Below are 22,277 nucleotides of genomic sequence, written 5' to 3'. Positions count from 1 at the left end.
TGAAAATTTAATATCTAGTGACTGCTGGAAGCGCATTTTTCATTTAGGGTGTCGATTTTTGAATACACATTGACTAGGATCGCAACTTTACAGAAAACGGAACTATCGTGTTTACTACTGTGTAACTCATCAATAAAGATTGATATCACAGTTCTGTAAACTGCATATCACAGAAAATCTAAAGTGGACAATATTAAGATATTGCCACTCGGCAACGTAGCATTCTTGTGTAAGTATTACTCGGGCAAAACCCTTGTAAACATTGCAGCAATTTCACGTAAGCTCTAAATTAGTGTATCGAATTTGTTTGCTTTAGATGCAGTAATGAATGCATTTTAGAGAACGCTGATATCTGTTTTTGATGCAGAGAGACAAATATGTAAACTTGAGGCCTGCATCTTTTTTAATTTCTAATTTAAGAAGATCTTTATAAAGCAGTTTACGCACTGAATAAATATTGTGCTTACAACAGTCACTGCGATTTCACATTTTTTAAGATGGAACATATTTCATTACCATCCGCCTACGGGTTGCCTTAAAAAAGCGTTTCTGTGTTTCTCATGCATTTGAATTGGCGGCATAAGAGCTGCACCAGAGCTAAAGAGAGAGAAATGGATGCACAAATAGGCAGGGGAACTAAAGCTTCCTCTTAAAGCAAGTCTGTCAAGTCTCGTCTGCTACTGCATCTCCACGGTACTTTCGAAAGCGCCCGCTAGGTGTCCATCCGTGGCGCCTCTACAGGTGGTGCGCTACGCGTATATCGAAGGCGGCCAGCTGATGCTCTTGAACGACAAGTCTTGAGATTTCATCCCCCGGTTAGCAGTGTCGGGTGCTGAATTTAAAACATTCTAGTTGTACTGGAGAAGAACGAGCAGCAGGCCCTGCTCCGAGAAAGACGACGACAACGAGTTGCTCGAAACCTTGTGCCTGTGTTGCCTAAGCTGTGTGACTTCTTGCTGCGGTGTTCTGTGCTCCAAGGGCTTCATTACTTAAACTATAATGCCTCTCGACATAATAAATTCGGACGCAAAGTTGGTCATGGTAAGGTGGTTTGAAAATACTACGAAACGAAAATATGCATTTCGCTTACCGAATAAAGTTATCCAGTTCATTCATATTTCGCTCCACTTGTGCATTCCTTGAGGAAGGAATATAGTAGAGCAGGTTTCGGATAAAGGTAGGCAATAAATCATTGTTTGTACCTCCCATCATTAAGGCTTTCAGTGCGTCGAGGATTCTGGTCACCTTACATAAAGCTTTGTCCCCACCGAGAAGACCGTTAGGATAAAAAAAAGACGTGACATTCTTGGTGAAGCAGGAAATGAGGATCGGGCGAATGCTCACAGGCTGGCCTTTTGTATCGCCTATACAGGCCTCAAATTCACGGAAGGTATCCTGCAACAAGAAAAAAGAAATTTAATTACACGTTGATATTTCGTCGATTTTTTATCCACTGCAATTACCTGATACAAAAAAAGCGACAAAACATATTTCTCCTGTATCTCCATGTGAAGCAACGGTATTTCTCATTAAAGGGCGTGAGTTATTGGCAATATTTTAAGGGGGTACTGTCATAATGTTTTCGGCTTTTTGTTTTTGGTCCTGGACATTCAAACCACCGAAAAGAGTATGTGCACGCCTCAGAGCGCCTTCAGTATTTCACTGTATTACCTGTTCTACGACCCAGTTTCAGTTATGTTTCCCAGAAGCTTTATGTGCCATGCCTTCTTGACGCAGAACCTGGTCACGTGGAAAGAGGATGTTGCGACATTTTGGCCCTAGGTCTGACTCGATCAGTCGTCTGCTGTCCTGCAACCTTTCTTTTTTCTGCATATAGCCAAATTGAGACAAAACAGTCCCTAAAGTTTTTATAGGCGTTGCTTCAAGCTGCTAAAATTGTCACTAAAGCTGTCGAGCGAAATATAAGTGACTGTGTACAATCTTACGGAAGAAAATGTAATCGAATAGCCCGAAAGAGCGAACGAGAGAGCGAGAGAACGAACGTTTTCTTTGCGGAGTCCCACCACCGATCCCCGACTGTAGACCAACCACGAAAACCGCCGAAGGAGACAAAGAAGGGCATTTGCTTTATAATGTAGGCGTTTTGAAACACTTTAATTTAGACTAACATGATGTAGTGCAGCTACCAAACTGCTTCACGTTCACCTAGTCTCTCTGGAGGTAAGTAATAAGCGGTGAGACTGCCAGCGGGGTGTACAGAGCTTGTGCTTTCACTTTAATAATATATTTGCAAAACAACGGATGATGACAGCTGTAATTCTCCGTTTAGATTCAGACGGAAGATTAGGGGTCCAGAGGTAATAATTTTCCTAGCTTGAAAACACACTTGGTACGAACACAGGAGGCCTCGAAATTTTCGACTTCCCTGCACTCGTAATAAAAAGGATTGTTGTATTCATATAGGAGTACATGACCGCGGTTATTGGAGAAGTATGGGAGAGGCCTTTGCCCTACAATGGGCGTAACCAGGATGATGATGATGATGATGATGATGATGATGATGAGGAGGAGGAGGAGGAGGAGGAGGAGGAGGAGGAGGAGGAGGAGAAATAAGAAAGGACTAATGTGCGCGACGCGCCTTTTCTTAGGTTAACGCATCTATGATAATTGCGTGACCTTCATACAGGTCCAATGCTAAGGTGCTTCTCCTTGATCAACCTGAAAGCTCCGTGCAGTATCGATCACCCCGAATGCCGCGAGGAACACAATCAGGGCAATCAGCTTGGCACTCACACGTCCAGCCGCTCCGATATATACGAAGCTTGTACGGGACGTCACACTCTTCGCCTGTCCTGACTATCCGCCAATGTATTGTCGCATGTACGCCGTTTGTACCGAGGCATACGCGTTGTACCTTTATGTGTAGGAGCTTTGCAATAGAAATAGTTAAAAGCCCTGCACTTCAAATCTTCGTACATGAACGGGTTTGCGGAGCCAACGCGGCAAAAGCCTAAATCTGCGACGGCGTAAAACTGTAAAAACTGCACGTCGTGACGGAGACGAGTGCAGACAGTGAGGTGCTGCCAACCACGACGGACGTGGATAATGTTATCATTACAAAGATAAGGATAAGATAGCTCAACAGGAAATTAAGGGTATGCGATGCACTGTATAGCTTCAGAGTTATTTTAGGAGATGAACGTAGCAGCGAACTGCCTCTCGTCCACTCTCGTCACCCTCCTCCACGGGATGACTAGATGCAAGTACGTTCCCTAATGCGGGGTCATCATGATCATCACCATCATCATCATCATCAGCATGGTTACGCCCACTGCAGGAGAAAGGCCTCTCCCATACTTCTCCAACTACCTCGGTCATGTACTAATTGTGGCCATGTTGTCCCTGCAAACTTAATCTCATCCGCCCACCTAACTTTCCGCCGCCCTTTCCTACGCTTCCCTTCCCTTGGAATCCATTCTGTAACTTTTATTGACCCTCGGTTATCATCCCTCCTCATTACGTGTCCTGCCCATGCCTATTTATTTTTCTTGATTTCAACTAAGACATCATTAACTCGCGTTTGTTCCCTCACCCAATCTGCTCTTTTCTTATCCCTTAGCGTTACACCTATCATTCTTCTTTCCATTGCTCGTTGCGTCGTCCTCAATTTAAGTAGAACCCTTTTCGTAAGCCTCGACGTTTCTGCCCCGTACGTGAGTACTGGTAAGACACAGCTGTTATAAACTTTCCTCTTGAGGGATGATGGTAACCTGCTGTTCATGATCTGAGAATGCCTGCCAAACGCACCCCAGCCCATTCTTCTGATTATTTCAGTCTCATGATCCAGATCCGCAGTCATTACCTGTCCTAAGCAGATGTATTCCCTTACCACTTCCAATGCCTCACTACCTATCGTCAACTGGTGTTCTCTTCCGAGACTGCTAAACATAACTTTAGTTTTGTGCAGATTAATTTTAGACCCACCCTCCGGCTTTGCCTCTCCAGGTCAGTGAGCATGCACTAGAGTTGGTCCCCTGAGTTACTAAGCAAGGCAATTCATCAGCGAATCGCAAGTTACTAAGGTATTCTCCATTAACTCTTATACCCAATTCTTCCGAAACCAGGTCTCTGAATACCTCCTGTAAATACGCTGTGAGCAATGCGGGGTACCTAAAACGTTCTTGCATAATTAGTAATGAAGCACCTTCCTTCACGAACGGTTCTGCTTGTAGCAGATTGTTTAACCATGCGTGCACGGTTCATAGAGTGTGCGTGCGTGCGTGTGTTTGCACGCAAAACACACACATTGAGTGAGTTTTGGTTTACCAGTCTGTTCAAGAATGCAAAAATTAGGAAAACTGGCTAAGTGTTGTTCTTAGGTGCAGCGCAAGGAACGAAGACAAAGTAAACAAGCCAGTGCTCGCGCGGTGTTGTTTTGCGTTTGTTGTCTTCAACACTTGCGCTACCCCCAACCATGAATGCATTGCCTAAATCGGGGGAAAAAAATGTGCATGTCCTGCAAGGGGTTCTGATTTATGCGGGCTAGCCAGAGTCACCGACTTTTTTCCAACTGGACTGTGGGCTTGCGCTTACCTGTTATCACCTTGAGCAAACAGTAAAGGTTGCTTCCTTGCAATATGCCTGGTTCTGCGTAGTTTAGACTCTTGGAAGCGTCACTCCTAGCGCGGTAACCGAAGAATTACCCATCGACATGATCCTGACGCGAGCACGAGCCTGTGATAAACAACCACACCAATGTGCGAGGAGCCATGTACACCCTGGTACCTGGCAATTGCAGACACCCTCGCGGGAACGCTGTCTTTTTAATTTCATCATAAAATGGAGTTGTTGCGAGTATTATTGACGAAAATTACTTACGTGCTAGCGAAAGCTGAAATATCGAATGTATTCAATCAAACTGCAGCACAGGCTGCACTAGGACACATTCCGTTGAATTTAATAAAGAATGAAAAAAATCATGTATCTCGCACGCACACTTCGTCGCAATCAACCCCAGTGTGTGGAATCTGCGAATGGAGACCACCCTTTTCTTCATCATGATGACAGAGCCTATGCGCCTGTTACCGTTGCCTACTTGTGCTTTTCGGATATTACAATACAGTTTATTCATGCGCTTCTAACGCGCCTTCATAACTTGTGAAGTCGCTAATATGTAACGAAGTGTTCTGTCACGTTGATAGAAACTTCACCGCTCGCTAAATAAGACAATTTTCAGGTAAACAGACAAAGAAGTCCCTAAATCTAGCGGCTATATTGCTAAGATGACAACAATCGTCATCTGCTATGACAACAGTCATTGCTCAGCCCGATCATGCACCACATCAGAACGTCAAATGAGCCGTAGCAAGAGCCAAAACGTCGCGATATCCTGCTCTCGCATGACTACCATATTTGACTTGACGTCACGGCACATGCACCTTCTGAAAAAGGAAAATAAAGCTGGTTTGCAGGATAGCTACATAGTAAATTTGTAGCATGGTGCGAGACCTGCCGGTATCTTACTTTGGGTTTCGAAGCCCAAGACCATCATTATGCGCAAACAAAAGAGAAAAAACAGCAGAAGACAGACAAAGCACCGGCTACCCAACGAAATTCAGCAGCGAAGCTGTCTATGGCTAGGATCCCGGGATTTCTTTGTGCCGCAACGTCGACAGAAAACTGTCATGAATGGATCACACCCCTAAATGCAATGGTTCACACACCCGTAAGACAAAGGCTAGAAGCAACTCAGCAAAGTGAACAGCGCGTAGATTCTTTGGAATCACACGTACAACATATAGAACAGCATACGTTTCCGTAAAGAACAAGCTCAAAACAAGCATACGAAGGTGGTGAAGAAGAAGACGACGAACCTGCTGCTAGCCTGTCTGAGTAGCTCTGCCTACATTTATCGTTATTTTCTAGTAATATTACTGCTAAGAACGGTTCAAGACGTCTGTCGACTCGAAAAGGTACCTTCCGTATCGGAGACCGACGGGTGCTGCCCCACCCGCCGCCTTACAAGGTGCTAGAAGGAACCAAGCTGGCACCGACGAGCAACCCGCCATGACCACCCAAGGGCTGACACCGGGTCAGAAACGCCAGCTGGTTTGTACAAGCCAGCCTGACTGCAAGCCACAAGACACTGGTGAATCTGAAGACGAGTCAACTATCATCGACGACGACAACGTGGCAAACCCTTCAGACCTGGACATGGACGAGGGTGCTTTCCGAATTGTGCGCCATCGTAAAGACAGGGCGGAGGGCATTCCAGTGTTAATCACTGCAGCATCCGAAAGAGATGATTTAAGGCAAGTAAACCCTATTGTCCTCTATTCTGAGCTTGAAAGGATTCTCGGTGGAGCACCAGTGAAGAGCCACTTCACAGCACAGGGTGCATTGCTCTTAGATGTAGAGACAGAAGGACAAGCCAACGTCCTTCTAGAGACCAAGAATATCGGCGGCATAGTCATATCTGCCCGTGTCCCACACAGTTACATGAAAAATACGTGCATTGTTAGAGGAGTCCCTAAATGGTACTCGGATGAAGAGCTACTCACCTACCTGAGACCTCAGGGCGTGTTCCATGCAAGAAGAATCATCCGTCGGGTCCAAACCTCGTCATGTGAGTGGGAGTCAAGGCGCACTAACACGGTGGTTCTCACATTTGCTCCAAATTCTGAACGCCCGGAGAAGATCAACCTTGGTTTCACCAGACACGAGCTTGTCGACTACGTGGAAACACCACCACGCTGTTTTAAGTGTCAGCGCTTCGGACATATCGCTAAGTACTGTCGTGGGGAACAGAGGTGCAAGCGCTGTGGGGGACCTCATGACTTTAAGACGTGTGCTAGTAAAGACAACTTTGTGTGTGCAAATTGCGGCGGTGACGATCCTGCTAGCTACGGTCGATGCCCTGCGCGGACAGCTGCTCAGCGAAGAAATACGTTGTTTGTTCTGAGTCCAAAGAGTGCAAGCGCACCATCGAACACGAAGAAGACATCCAGAGCGCCACAACTGACTGGTTTGGAAACAGAATACGCATCCCACTTCCCGCGTCTCACACCGATAAATGAAGTTACTGAGCCAACGCAAACGGTCTCAGCGGCTGAGAAACCTGTTCGCAAAGAGCCCGAAAAACGCACCTATGCGGCCGCAGTAAACCGACCTCAAGTACCACTTGGCAACAGTCAGCAGGAAAACTGCCAGCATGTGATACGCGCTTTGTTCACGGCACTACGTTCCCACGTTGCGAAGATGCCTGCTAGTTCGACGAAGGATATGCTGGAAGCAGTGCTGGCTCTTGAGTCAGTAATACTCTGCTCTACTTCCACATACACTCAGTAGCATAATGGCAATGTCTCGCCCACTTGGTCCATTCCGTCGTCCAAAAGTGCCCTTAATTATGCAATGGAATTGCGCTGGTATTCTACAGCGTCTTTCTGAACTCAGCCTTTTCCTTCGAGACATACCTATACCAATTCTAGCCCTCTCGGAGGCCGGTCTCCCAAATGGAAGGACGATCCCAGGATACATCAGACATGGAAATCCGAGTATACCATCATTTGCAAATGGAAGTGCGATGATATACATCAGGCGAGAAATACCTCACGTCACCTTACCAGTGCAAGACCTTTGTTCTACTTTCTTGGAAGTCGCCGCTGTGCAAGTGTGCCTCGGAAAACGAAAACTCAGTGTGGTGTCGGTGTACATAAGTCCGCGCAGGAAGGTCTCCATGGAGGCGTTCATAAGGGACCTTTGCATTCGTTGCCCCTCTCCTATAATAATCTGTGGCGACTTTAACGCACATCATTCGCTTTGGGGAGATAAGACTGCAGATTCCCGAGGCAAGGAACTTGTCACAGCCGCGGATGCTGCTGACTTATGTATCGCGAACGATGGCAAACCGACTTTCTTCAGGCCACCAGATTCATGGAGTGCCATAGACCTCGTTATCCATTCTCCAGACCTTGTCGTATCGTCAACAACGGCCCCAGACAGGATGGGCAGTGACCACTTTCCAATCTTCACGAACATCACCGGATTTCACACTGCTGGACGACAATTCTGTGCTGTGACCCACTGGGACACATACAGAGAAGCGTTGGACGAATCCCCTGGTGAGCTGTTCGCAGATATGCTGCGGAGCAAAAGAGTGGCTACCTCAATGTTGACACTGCCAGATCATTTCCCTACTCCTGATTTGAAACTAAAGAACCTCTGCGCAGCGCGTAGGAGAGCGGAGCGGAAACTGTTGAGAAAAACGGGCAATCCATCTGCGAAAACTGAATTCAACAGGATAAACGCTGTCATCCGTCGTCACACAAAAAGGTTAAGACGAGTTCAATGGGCTGCTTTCTGTGAGAGTTTATCGGCGTTTACTCCCATGACAAGGATATGGGGAGTAATGAATAGCCTATCCGGAAAGATTCGCCTGCACAGGCCATTCGAAGCACTGGCTTTAAAGCAAGGAAAAGATTTGCAAACCCTTGCAGAAGATTTTGCAGACGTATACACATCTGGCAGATCAGCAGGAGTATCGAACCCTCTGTTGTCTGAAGCATCACATACCATGGATACGCCGTTCACCTTTCGTGAGTTGGATTTGGCGCTTAGCAAATTAAGCAGACGCTGTGCTGTGGGTCCCGATTCGATCAGCAATCAGATGCTGACAAATCTGCCATATGAACGAAAACAAGCACTTCTGGACATATTTAATCACGTCTGGAGCACAGGAGAGATCCCAGAAGCATGGAAGACAGCATGGGTGGTGCCAGTGCTCAAGTCTGGAAAGGATCCTGCAAACCTCACCTCATACCGGCCAGTATCGCTAACATCATGCGCATCAAAGTTGATGGAAAGACTAATATGTACGAGGCTAACATGGTATCTCGAGCACGGAAATAGACTGCCATCATGTATGACTGGATTTCGTCCACGGTTGAGTGCCCAGGACAGTGTCTTGGATCTACTGAGCCATATCGAGCACCATCGCGCAGACGGCCTTTCCACACTCGCCATCTTTATGGACGTTGCCAAGGCATACGACTGTGTGCTTCATACAGGCATCATCAACGGACTCCGAGCCGTGGGCGTCTCGGGAAATGCTCTTCGATTCGTCCATGAATTTCTCAGTGATCGATGTGTCCAAGTTAAGCTCGGAAGTGTAATGAGTGACAAGCGACGAATTTCCCTCGGCGTCCCACAAGGAAGTGTCCTAGCCCCCTTGCTTTTTAACGTTGCCATGGCCAGCCTTCCAAATGCCCTGAAAGTAGGTCGGACGGCAGTTAAAATGTCCATCTACGCAGATGACATCTGCATTTGGATCACGGGGTACCAGCACAAACGTTTGGCCCGAATAGCCCAGGCCGCAATCTCCACTATCGATCGCCACTTATCGACGCTTGGCCTATCTTTATCAGCAGAAAAATCGGCCTTCATGCTTTTCCCGGGAGTGAGACGCAAGTCAACACGTCTGACGCTGAATATCAGAGGGCATTCAATTCTTCGTGCAACTCATGTTCGTTTCCTGGGCGTCACCATCGACAACAGGCTGCTATGGCGTGGTGCGGTCGAAAGTGTTGTGGCTGCATCAGTGCAAAGAATCAACGCACTTCGTCGATTGGCAGGTATACGTTGGGGTAACAATCCTATATCCATGCTTAAACTGAACGCTGCACTGATAACAAGCCGCATTCTCTATCAGCTCCCTCTGATATCACCGTGATCGAGTCAATTCGAGCGCTTGGAGGCAGTGCACAGAAAGGGACTTCGCTTGGCGATGGGAGTTCCAACGGCGGCTTCAAACAAAAAAGTCACTAATGAGGCAGAGTCTCTTCCACTCCGCCTCTTGGCATCTCAGGCCTTGCTGACGCAGCTATTAAGGCTGGGCGAGTCACGCGCAGGCACGGCGCTTCTCCGGCGGCTAAGAGCAAGAACTCGCTCACATTTCCATGCGGCGCTGAACACCTTCCGATTTTTAGGATTGGAATGGCCTAAACGAAGTCGCCTTGACCCGCCATGGTCTTTTCCGGACGTTACCTGCAGCCTCAATGTACCCCACCTACCGACGAAACGCACCATTTCAACTGCCGAAGCCAAGTTCATTGTGCTGGACCACTTGAGCACTGTGTTTCAAAGCCATCTACAAGTGTACACAGACGGTTCGGTGTGCGCACAAACAGATAGCTGTGCAGCGGCATTCTGCATACCATCCCTTGATGTGTCATGGTCTGGCCGACTGGATCGCGTAGTTTCCTCTACAACAGTCGAAAGTGCCGCAATCACCGCGGCTTTGCGGAAACTACGGGCCTTTTCTGCACGAGATGTCGTGGTGCTGACGGATTCCAAGTCAGCATTACAGAGATTACATCGGGGCCTACCTCTAGAGAAATTTACAAGGCAATCTCTGGCACTGATCGACGACCTAACGAGCAAAGGATTTAACATAAGGTTTCAGTGGATTCCATCACACGTAGGAATTGATGGGAACGAGGAAGCTGACGCTCTTGCACGCCTAGCGCTGACATGTGTCCCAAAGGTGAAAGCTCCAAAAGCTTTTCGAAACCCTAAGGGTGCAATCCGCCTTCACTTTAGAGAGATGTTCAAGAATCCGCACGAACCCTGTGTGACCCATGGATTTACACGTGAACAAGCGACGCTTTTATACCGCATCAGGACCGACTCCGCGTACACCCCAGCTTGGTTATTCAAGACTGGGCTTCGCGCTTCCCCACTCTGTGTTTTCTGTGGTGACATTGGCGACATCGAGCATTTCATTTGGCTATGCCCTCAGTTTGACACAGAACGAAAAGTAATGGTCGACAACCTACAAAAAAGCGGTCTCACGCACGGGACCTTTGAAGATGTTGTTTTCCCCGGCGGGCCCGCGGCATTGAGGAAGAGAGCGCAACGACTTCTGACAGCCTTCCTGCGAGACACGGGGCTCATCGACACCTGGTGACACACCACAGATCTCAACTCAAAGGAGGATCAGGCGGAACAATTGCCGGCTATGTATGCCAGGCTAACCCCGCCTGCTTCAACATCACCACCACCACCACCAAGCATACGAACCACATAATTAATACATAACCACATAACCACACAAGGCGATCCTGCGCCTACATGCAATGCGAAGCTGACAGCGGTCCACGCATGCGCTTCGCGGTAAAGATTACTGTTGCGCAAGCTACCGTGGCCAAGGCAATTTGACTGTAGCTTACGAAGAAGGGAGTGACGTAAGGACACTTTCGTACGTAAAGGAAGAACCCGCCTAGCAACTGGTTTTTGTTGTGACAGTGCTGTGAGAAGGACACGCGTACTGAGGACTCCTGAAGAGGAACGTGCTTACGAGGCGGGGCGAATTTCTCTTCTCTGGTCAACGCTTTCTAGATGTACGAAGTAGCGGTGGAAGCAATGTCGCAGAGTGTCCAAACGTCTTAGGCTAATAACCAGGTAAAGCTCATGTGAATGCCGCCACGTGAACGCCAACCTACATCGCAATGAATAGTCGTCTTAGTTGTTTACAGCTTCGCTGTCGAATTACGTTCAGAACGCGGATTGAAGACCATTTTTTTTCTGTTAACGACAGGCACTAACGTGGCGCTTTTACGAAAAAAAACCCCTTGTAGAGCGATCATACGGGCAGGAAAAAAAAAGTGTAATTTGTGATTATTGAGGAACACTACTTCTTTTTCGAGCGCGGCCTGTAACAGCGCACTGATACACTTTTTACAAAACTTACAAATGAAAAAGGGCCATGCAATTTCAAATTAAGTTTACGCGTCTGCATTCATTTGCGGAACGGAGCCTTGCATAAAAGAGGAGTGCAAACACACCCTTTACAGCAACTGCGACTTGAATGCCGTGTTTGTTTATTTCGTTGCTCTTCGTGCTTCCTGGCACGATCATCCAAGCATTGTCTCCGCTGTCCTAATGAAAGTTTCTACCGAGCAAGACAACTCCGAAACAACGTGGAACCGGACAAGACAACTTTTGGTGCCATGTATTTGCTGTATTGAACCTTTCTTTTTTTTAAACCTATCGTTGAGTATTCGACAAAAGAACAGCTCCTCCTATATGTAGGTGTAAGGTGACCTCACCGTCATGCGCTGCTCCATCGAAGATTTTGCAAAACCAAGGTCGCGCAGCACGCTCAGGCAATACCTTCTGTTCGCTGTCCAGCATTCCCCGTTTAGCGTTACGATTCCTGGAAATATTGAAAGCGATATGTTTGTACCCTAAAGACACATAAAGCACATGAACAATGTCGCAGATTGTGGGTTCCTGATAATTGATAGGAAATTAAGATTGAATAAATAAAACATTTACTTCAAAGGGCGGAAAGGCTATTGGTCACTATTGGGGATTAGGTTGGTTCTGTATTAGATAGGTAGGTAGGTTCGCGGCGTTACGAGACCTTTGGCTAAAAAGCATATACACTTCAGTGTTTGTTCTGGTCTCTGTTGGACCCTCGTGTACCTTACAAGGTGCGTGTTCCATTCGGTCGCTCTCGAGTGGGCCGGTTGACCTCTCCCACCTCACTGGAAAAAAGACACATGCCTCGCTTGCTTCAGGGTTATAGCGTATTCCATTTGCTAGGGCTCAAATGTCCCCGTTGAATAAGCGTTGGACACCGGATCTCCCATGTGAGAAGGTCTAACTACAAGCCCAACTTTGCCTACTTTTTTTAAAGCTGTGCAGCTGCAAATAAGGTGACGAAGATCTGCTGCGCACGCTTCCTGACAGGGAATGCATCGTGTACAAATGCTTTCTGCCGTAGCTTGTGTGGCTTCCTGTCATTTCTCAACATAAGAAAACTGTGCAGATTTCAAGTACTGTGAAAATAGTTGTATGTGAAGATTAAATCCTAAAACGACAAGACACGCTCATCGGGTTTCCACGGTGAAAGGGTCCCGAATAATCGTGACAAGGTGTCCGCGGAGAAGTCCGTCGTCATTGCAGCTGGTGCTCGCAAACGAATCAAGCACAGCGCTGTAAACTGGCTGGCACGAGTTTCCCGCTGAAAAGCTCAGTCATGCACGTGCTATAATATATGCACAGCGGCGTCGACATCCACTTCGTGGCAGAGAGTGCGCTTCAACACTAGGTGCGCGCCACGTCGGCTTTTCGCGAACTCATCACACGCGGGCATGGCTGCTCGCAAAGCACGACCCTCCAAGTCTAATACGCCACTACGGTTGAGGGGACGCTACACGCCCTTCCGCTCATCACACTCCGGAAACCGCAGTGGAAACGACTCGATGTGCAGCACAGGAAGGGCCCGACGATTTGCCTGGGACTACCGCGCGCGTCGCAGTGCGCAGCCGCTCGGGCGGAAGTGGGGTCTTGGTGGCTGGTGCTCATGTCCACGCAACGTGCACTGTACTGCATTCAGAAACTGCGCAGAGCTCCAGATGGCGGTGCCCTTCTCCCGAGCCTTTGAGAACATCGCCGTTAGAGAATGAAGTGCACGTTCCGGGGTCCCCCTACGGACAACTGAGGAAGGACGAGCCACCATACAACGCTTGTGAGCCCTGTCTGAGAAACGAAGATCACCGCAATGTGTCATAGAGCAGCCCACGCAAGCTGTCTTGCAGAAGAAAGTTCGCGGCCATCTGCTGGTGTAAACCGACCGCACACAGGTGCAAGGCTTTGCGGCGGACGTCAATCCAGCGCTCCAGCGCTGCGAACACCAAGGAGCGACAGACCAGGTGTCGTCGACAACAGCCCATATCTGTGGCCTGAGTCCACGACTCAGCCTTCTGCAGGTTAGGCCAGCGCCACTGAAGAACGTGGGTCTGTGCGACCCGCGCGTGGCGCTCAGCGTTATTCTGTGGGTGGGCTCTGCTGCGCCAGGTACTGCAGCGAATTTTCTGCACTTGTGCAGAGGATTGTGTGTGGGTACATGAAGGTACAGTGGATCGCAATTCAATGGGGCGCGCTCGGCAATAAGCACGCCGACGAGCTACAGGCAAGCGCCCACCAGGTGCCGCCCGCAGACGTTGCCGCAAAAACCAAGACGTACAGTCTACCGCAAAAGTTTATGGGACTCAGGATCTGCTAAGAAGCTGAATTTTCGCGAAGCGTGGTCACACAGCCTCGAATTAAATTTTCCAGCATGTAGTAGCATTCGCCACCTTCGATTTATTAAATATGATGTGCCATGCTTTAACAGTGCAGAAATTCACATTTGAAGGGGAAACCGCATTCCGTAAACATTTGCTGTTGACTGTACATCTCATTAAACAGTTTTAGCGGAGCGTTGTTTACGCCCCGCTTCGCTCATATTGCACGAGCACTGTGACTGCATGGACGGCGTTGATTTCGCTTACTTAACGAGCGCCTCTCACAGAGGCGCTAGCGACGCACTCTCAGCTTGGATGTCAAACAAAAAAACCAAGTATAGACGCAGCTTGACGCTCCGCACAATCTGCTTCGTTGCGGAAGGTGGGCAGCCCTCTACACTCGTAAACAAATGCACACCCTTTGAGGTGTACAGTTGCCACACAACAGTAACCGTCATCTATTTCGCTTACGTTTCCTTTCTTGAAAACGCTGCGCTCGCTACATTCCTGTAGGAAATGCTGTGTCATGCTGATAATGCACATGCCGTTCGTGACTTGGAATTACCGGGCTCGCAGCGGTAAACAAGGGAATGCGGACAAGGCAGATTACGATAACTGTTGTGCAGCAACATACGATCCCAAGGGTGTAATTTTGCTTAACAGTGTACCAGGGTCCCTCTACACTTTCCTTTTGGTGATAAAACTTCCCCCGAAATACCATACAGGGACAGAAGGCGGCACCAGAGGCGCAGGCGTAGTTAGAAGATGATCAATCTGCCACGCCAGGTGGCCAGGTTACGCGATCATCTATATAGTTCACCACGAAAGGCACCTTTCCCACATTTATTTCAACACGTTTGCGGAAAGAGCATGCGATGTGAATTTTTCGACAAAATTATTTAACGTTTCCGTCTTTTATTTAGTGATGCGTTTCCGCCGAAATTATTAACGGCAGCGTTGTGTGAATAATATGCCCCCTCCCCCCTCCCTAGTAGCATTCATTGCACAAAAAGCTGGTAAGTTAGCTTTGCTATTAGTTAGGCATTTAGTTCATTAAATCACTTACGTTGATTAGCGTATGTTGGTTAGTTTGGTTAGTAAATTAATTAGTTATTTGTTGGGTAATCGGCTTAGTAGTTCAGTTAGCTTTGTTACTATAATTTTCTATGTTAGTATTTATGTATATGGGTGAGTTAAGACCATTAATATTGATTTTAGCAATTCATTTAGTCGTTTTAGTTAGCTGAGCTTGTTATTAGTTACGGAATTACTTCACTTAGGAAGTGTACATAGTTAGGTTACTTAGTCATTAATTTGAATGTAGGCAAGCTATTAACAGTTATATTTGGTTAGTAGGTTAGCTAATATGAAATGTAGTTGCATTAGTTCTTCGCGAGCTTAGTTAGTAAATTAGTTTATTTAGATGTCTTAATTATTAGTTCGTAACTAATTAATAAATTCAGCATGATTTGTTAGTTGATTGGTTTACTTATGTATGATAGATGTTATCTGGTTTAGGTAGATGAGCAAAACGTGAGCAAGGTGAATGCAGGAACCAACGTTTCGACAAGTGGACTTGTCTTCTTCAAGGCACGATGGAAATTCAAGACGATGAGCAAAACGTGAACAAGGTGAATGCAGGAGCCAACGTTCCGACAAGTGGACTTTTCTTCAACGTTTCGTCAAGTCCACTTGTCGAAACATTGGCTCCTGCATTCGCCTTGTTCACGTTTTGCTCATCGTCTTTAATTTCTGTCTCCCGCTTTCTCCGTATTTTCCCTGGTTTAAGTAGGTAACTTCAATGCTGTGTTGTATTTCTATTGATACGCCCCCACATCCAATGTTCTTCGGGGCCTGTATGGTATAAGTAAATAAATTAGTGCGTTCAGTTGGTTAGGCAGTTTAGTTAGCTTCGTTTGTTATTAGTAATGAAATCAGCATAGCTACTTAGAAAGTATAGCTTTTTAGTTATTATAGTTAGATAGTTATAAGTTCAGTTTATATGTTAGGTTAATTAGGTGCCCATGCAACTTCACCCACACGCAGGCACACACAAAATGTTAGACATTGTCGCTGTCACGAATGGTGCTGTGACTACACGGAGAGAGATGTGCCATAATAACCTGAAACGGGAGCAGCTAAAAACAGCAATGCAGGCGTCTTACGGGTAATTACGCAAGAATGCCACGTGCAATCGCTCTGCAGCCGGCTTCTAAGGATGAAGTTGTCCCAAGTGTACATTTGGAATTCTCAAGTGCGCCACTGCTAAACATGTACGTGAAAATAGAAATGCAAAAAAGAAGAGCACGTTGTAGTTGTTCCGGAAATGCTGCGGTAAATTTCAAAGCACTGTTAGAGACGTGGCGGCGATATGCACTTTGTGCCAAGAATGTTCACGCGCAGATAATGGCAGTCAGCCGTTGCGGTAATACTTTTACACGCTCAGAACGCCTGTGGCGTACGTGCGGCGTCCGCTCCGACGCTCCTTTAATTGCGCCCGAACTGCGGTGCGACCGCTGCGGGCGCTGTAGATTCTTTTCACGGCAACCCCGTGGGCGCCGCCATGTTTGTTCACGTGGTGACGCGTCCGCTTCTTGCCTCATATTTTTATGCGAAGTATATTACTAGAGCTCAACGCAGCTCCTCAGGCGCGGTGGTGTCGCCTTCAATACCACGTGACACCGTGACGTCACGACAGAGCAGAAACGGGGATCCAACTCGCGCCGTCGCTCGCGGCGTCGCCCCCCGCATCGGACGCGGTGAGCGTCGAGCAACTAAAGCCCCTCAATTTTCCAAAAGTAGCGCCATTCTTAGATCTTTCCGCCACCCCGCTCACCCAGGCGCTTCCTCCTCCACTCCTCCTGTCGCCCCAGCCTCCTCCGCCCCCCATTGGCCAATCTGTGTCACGTGAAAGCAGGCCCCGCGCTTTTGTAGATTTTTTTCTTTCCGGCGCAGAGCAGGCGCCGCGCTTTTGTATATCTTTTCTTTCCAGCGCGCTGCGACCCCCACTTTTGGGCCTGCGCGACGGAAGTACGGCAGGCGGTTTGAAGGAGCGCGGTAGTTTTATACAATGGGTTAGGGCCGAGTGCTTAATTGTGATGCCGTGCTGCTGCGCCTACGGTTGCCACAACAGACCCAGTGACGGCAAAAAGCTTTTTGCTTTACCATCCGCCGGGCGCAACGCAAAACGAAGAAAAGTGTGGATTCACAAGATCGGGCGGGCTGACTTCGAGCAAGTGGCAAAGAACGCGCGGCTTTGTGAAGTGCCACGGCTCCTCCAACCTCTTCTTTTGACGCCCGTGTCAAAACGGGCCCGTGTCCAGTGCATTGGGGGCGCGTTAAAGAACCCCAACTGGAAAAAAATTAATCCGGAGCCCCCAGTATGGCATGCCTTATGAGATCGGGGTGTTGGGATCTAAAACCCAAGAATCAACTTTTTTTCTGTCTTGTGTGCCTTGACTGTTCCAGTTAACGCAACACTGCTTCCTTGTGAAAACTTACAACGCAAAAGAATACAGACGCACGTAGTATACAGAGATAAAATTAGCAATTCAACAAAAGTGTTGCTGGTGCCAATGAGGGGAGGGGGATAATTATTTTCTGAACCTCTTTCCAGTTGTCCCATCAAGTTCCTTCTTTTTTTTCTATCGAATTCTAACCATTTCCACTGTAATAAATAAATAACGATTTCATATGCTGGTACGTTGTTCAAATTATCTATACCGCCTATGTGTGAAAACGTTGCTCATGGCCACCACAACCTGTGCATGAGCTACGTACATCTGTAAAAGGCGCGAAACAGAAACGACCCTGCTGCCAGGCATTGCTGACCGCAGACAGTCGGAATCTCTCACGCGCCGGCCGAACAAAAGCATCCTGCAGGCACGTAAATTAACCTACGAAACCACGTGCACATACTTTTACGTTGTCAAAACATGAAACTCTGGTAATTACTCGCGTGTCTGAGCACACCGCGTGCTTGTGTCGTGTTTCAGCAACACGAACTTTCAACGTGCGCGCGCTTTACGCCTTAAATACGCCTTGAATAATGGTGCTTTTCTCTATTTCTTCGGCAAATCCGACACGACATTCTTAAGGCCAGTTACCGACTGACAAAGCAAGATCCAGATTGAAAAAACTGCTCCGCAGGACTCGAACGAACTTTTCCGCGGATTTCCTCCCGTAGCGTGCTAGCCGTCGTCTGCTACGGCAGGCCCACTGCCGGCGGCGCCACCGTCGAGGCCGCGCCGAGCGGAGGAGGAGGGAAGTGAATGGCGCTACTTTGGGAGATTGAGGGGCTTTACGAGCAACGCAGCGTTCGGCACGACAACGAAATGTGCGCCTGAGCAAGCGCCGCACGCCTGAGCCGACGCCGGCGACACCGGCTTTTCTGCGACACGAGCTCCTTAACGCTGTCGCGTTAAAATAAAGGCTAGTATGCTTCGCATCCTGAGCTTAACCTTAGCTAAGCCACAGCCATTTTTTTTCGTTAGCTCCGTGTTTTCAATTGATGTGCTTGAGGTCCGGTGCGGTTCAGCAAACCTCTGTTCCAGCGGATATCGGAAACGATGACGGGGTGGACGACACGAAGCTTTGGCTACAGCTTCAGATGACGTACGCGCTTTCTGCGCTCATGACGCCCGGTCCAAACAACGCGTTCAGCGTATTTAGTGCTTATACTAAAGTGGTGGCGGAAAAATATATCCCAAGCTGTCCCAACGTTTCACTTATCAATTAAATCGGGGTCAGTATGTTTTGCTCTTCATTTTTTATTCGGGAAGCACACTGAAGCAGCGGCCTCCAATATTTCTGATTCAGTAACGCTTTTCGGCGCATTCGCTATCTGGCGGAAAACTTTATTTTCTGTCTAATCGCTCACGGGTGTGCTCTGTAACGATTGATTTATTCTTGCTAAGCACGACGCTTGAAACGTACATGTTTCATACTTTGTAATAGCTTGCATCGAATAAGTTTTATCGCTAGTAACTAGCTTACTCCCTGTGGACGGTCAAAAAAGGTTAAGCTTCGCACGTTTGTGCGTAGTCCTTGTAGTCACCGTCACAAATGCTTGGGTGCATTGATGACAGTGCGCACCCACTCCATTCTTCTTGGTACGTTGGCGATATAGTTGGCATAAGTTAGCGTGTGAGTTGGGGTGTATGTGTTAGGTAAAGTGCTAGAAACTATAGCTATGCCAGAAAGCGGCATTCACTAACTGCGACATTCTGGGGCTGAAGCTCCTTCTTGGGAGGTTAGCGATGCAATGCTGTCAGATGAATGGATGGATGCAAAACTTTTATCAAGATCCTGAGGTACGCGACTTAGCGCGCTGGGGGCCGCCCCCACGTTGGGACAGTCAGGCCGTGCTCGACCGCCGCATCGTGGGCCCTCTGGACAGCACATAGTTGCGTCCCGGTATCGGTGCTCTTGATAGCGGAGAGCCACTTGCACTCATTGATTTGTTCCGTGCCTCGCAACGAGAGGCAAGGCCAGAGCATATGGTCTAGGCTAGAGAACTCATTGCAGTGGCTGCAAGAACTACTGTCATAAGTGTCGGGATAAAGCTTGTGGAATAAGGCCGGCTGGGATACGAGCCTGTTTGCAATAATCTGAGGGGCAATGCCTCGGCTCTATTTAACTTCTTGTGAGGAAGAGGAAAGTCTCTCCTGCCGAGATAAAAGTGCTGCGTAATGTAATTGTATGTGGCCGGTTGATCTCTGTTCTCCGCCACTGCGGGCCGGCGGAGGAGTTCTCCATGGTCACGGAAAGCAAGACCTAGCTCACGCCTTGGAGTGGGCGCGCTCATTGAGGTTTGTGGGGCCTCCCGTGATAGGTCCCACGTGAGCTGGGAACCACGTGCGAATGTGGGTGGCGATGCTTTTGCCATCGAGGATGTGACAGGCTTCCTTAAACACGACGCCAACACAGAAGGCGCGGATGGCTGCTCTGGAGTCGCTGAAGATATTTCCATGGGTTCGACCGTTAACGCCGCTTCGGCACGAAGCACGTCGTCGCGTGCGGCCGAGCAAGTGGTCATTGCCTTGGCCCTCCTGTACGACAAACTTGCTAGCGGAAGAGGAATTTTTTTCACACTAGAGGAAAGCTGTGCATCGCGAAGGGCCGGCTACACGGGCAGTCCTTATGTAGCAGCGGTCTGTGAACTTGGCCACACAAACTCATTCCATGCCTTAAGAAGACAGCCGCTATATTTTGCAGCCAACTACAACCCACGTCTTCAGTCTGCCGTTCCACATTTTGGACCATGAAGGGGGCAAAGTGAGTTAGCCAAAAGCCAATTGCATTTCCGACAGCTAATAGCACAGCAGCGGGGCCGAAGCGGCAATGTATTCGTACACCTGCGCTTTCACTGAGGCAACGACAGGCGCGCCACCGCAAGCGCCATCTCGTTGCTACAGAGCAAACAGTTCTGCGAAAACGGTGTATATGAAGCGCCCCCTTAGGGTTACGCGGAAGTGTCGCGACCAAAAGATAAGTACCGAGCGACCCTGGTTTTACGTTCCGCTGTAAGTATGAGGGTTGTGCGCACGCGCATTAGCGTTTTCTATATGCGTTTCGCTGAGCAGCTATCCGCATATTGTTAGGCTATGCCGGTCTGAGAAGAGCGAACAGTAAACGTTCTGCTAAAATTAAGGGTGTCTACCAACAGGAAAAACCAGGCCAACCGGAAATACTCAGGGTGAAGTCAGGGAATTTGTGCGTCCATTAGGGGAAAATTAGTTGTAATTTTATTCAAAGGAAATGTAATTTCATTGAAAGGGAACGAAAGTCGCGGCAATGCTGGCTCGAGTAACAGAGAGAAATCGTAACAAATCTTGTCTGACGCCGTCTCGTCGGCTTGAGGAATTGCCAGTGTACAGTCAACGACCGACTGTTTGGACGCCCGCTCATTCGGACGGCTTCGCTGTACCACCACGCAGCCCATAGAGCATATGTATAAGAACATCTGAAATTTCGGCTGCAAGACCCCTTCGCCGTCCAATTTTTCGGACTTCTTGCCGTGACCTCAGATGCGAAAAAACATAAATCAAAGCCACCACCATCGCCATTCTGAATATCTCGCCACCCCGAATTCCAGCGGACCAATCCGCTGGCAGCCGTAGCCACCACGGCAGCAACGCTAGCTCTAGCTGGTTCGACGTTCGCTATTAACCGTTTACTGCACCTTGCTGCATTTTCTCAACATTCCGACGAACGGCGTTAAAAACAGAAGCAAAGTCCATTTGGAGGTGCCTGTACACCTTGTTGCCTTTCTGCAACATTCGTCTGAAAAACGCGCCACCTTGTGCTGCCATCTGTGCTCATCTTTTGCATCTTCTACCAAAACGAACCTGGCGGAGGCTGCGCGCGCCCGCGAGCATTGATGTAGGTAAGTTCTGCCAATTGTAAATCTATTTCATCATAAGACAAAGCGCAAAAAAGATTCTTACGCTAAGCTATACATCCTCCTGACTCTGTAGATTAAAAAAAACATTGTTATCTCGCACAAATTTGTTCCTGGCAACGGAACGTTGCTATGTTGCGCAAATGCAACAACGTGTATATGGTTTTCTATCTTCTGATGTGTGAAATGGCTCCTGAATGCTTTTATATCCGATCAATTCCTTTTGATAGTGAAGACGGCGACCTTTCCGGGAGTGACGACGACCACGAGTGTAAGTCCGTTCCGACACCGTATGTGTGTAAGTTGTTTTGTCATCGAATTGTCTTTTTTTTTTTCGAGAAGATGCGGTGGATACGCACGCTGCCGTGTTGCGTCATCAGGGGCGAAACCTTACGTCCGTGCTTCTATGTTCTAAATTTGGATGACAATGCGAAAACGCTGCATTGTTTCCTGGCTGCACGGGAATCTGCGTGACGCACTGCACGAAGTTTGGGAACCACCTGTGCTGCTTACGTAAGTACAACTGCTTCTTTTTGTTCCACACCAAAACACAAGTGCACCAATGATTGTCACGTGCAAATAAACATCTGAGCATGAATCGCACTAAGTCTATCTTTCACCTTCAACTTCTCGTTCATTTGCGTTTTGTTGCAAATGCGCAACGTACCCTTTCTCTACAAATTCAAACCACAAAAATCCGCTAAAGTTAGTTTCCATGGTAGTACAGCAACTGTTATGCTTCCCCTGCAACTCCATGAATATTATTATGAGGAAATAAAGAAATTGTGCTGTGAAGGGTTATGCTTATTGTCCTTTGGTGCCGTGTTATTTTATTGAAAGCGCCA

At 48.0% G+C, this 22,277-nt stretch overlaps 1 protein-coding gene across 3 annotated transcripts in view; it reads right to left on the bottom strand.

Moving 5' to 3' along the window:
- LOC135916847 (cytochrome P450 2J4-like) overlaps window positions 1-22,277 on the bottom strand; it is a 62,312-nt gene that overhangs the window by 14,052 nt on the left and 25,983 nt on the right. For all 3 annotated transcript variants that reach the window (XM_070521393.1, XM_070521392.1, XM_070521394.1), the window contains 2 exons: window positions 12,066-12,172; window positions 1,091-1,395 (listed from right to left, as the gene is read on the bottom strand). In XM_070521393.1, coding sequence (XP_070377494.1) covers window positions 1,091-1,395; window positions 12,066-12,172 — 412 coding nt within the window. The remainder of the gene's footprint in view (window positions 1-1,090; window positions 1,396-12,065; window positions 12,173-22,277) is intronic.

The sequence above is a fragment of the Dermacentor albipictus genome, chromosome 7, assembly GCF_038994185.2.
Source record: "Dermacentor albipictus isolate Rhodes 1998 colony chromosome 7, USDA_Dalb.pri_finalv2, whole genome shotgun sequence".
Classification (NCBI taxonomy): Eukaryota; Metazoa; Arthropoda; class Arachnida; order Ixodida; family Ixodidae; genus Dermacentor; species Dermacentor albipictus.
Note: the sequence above shows the minus strand (reverse complement) of the source record. Positions and strands in the feature narration are given on the sequence as shown.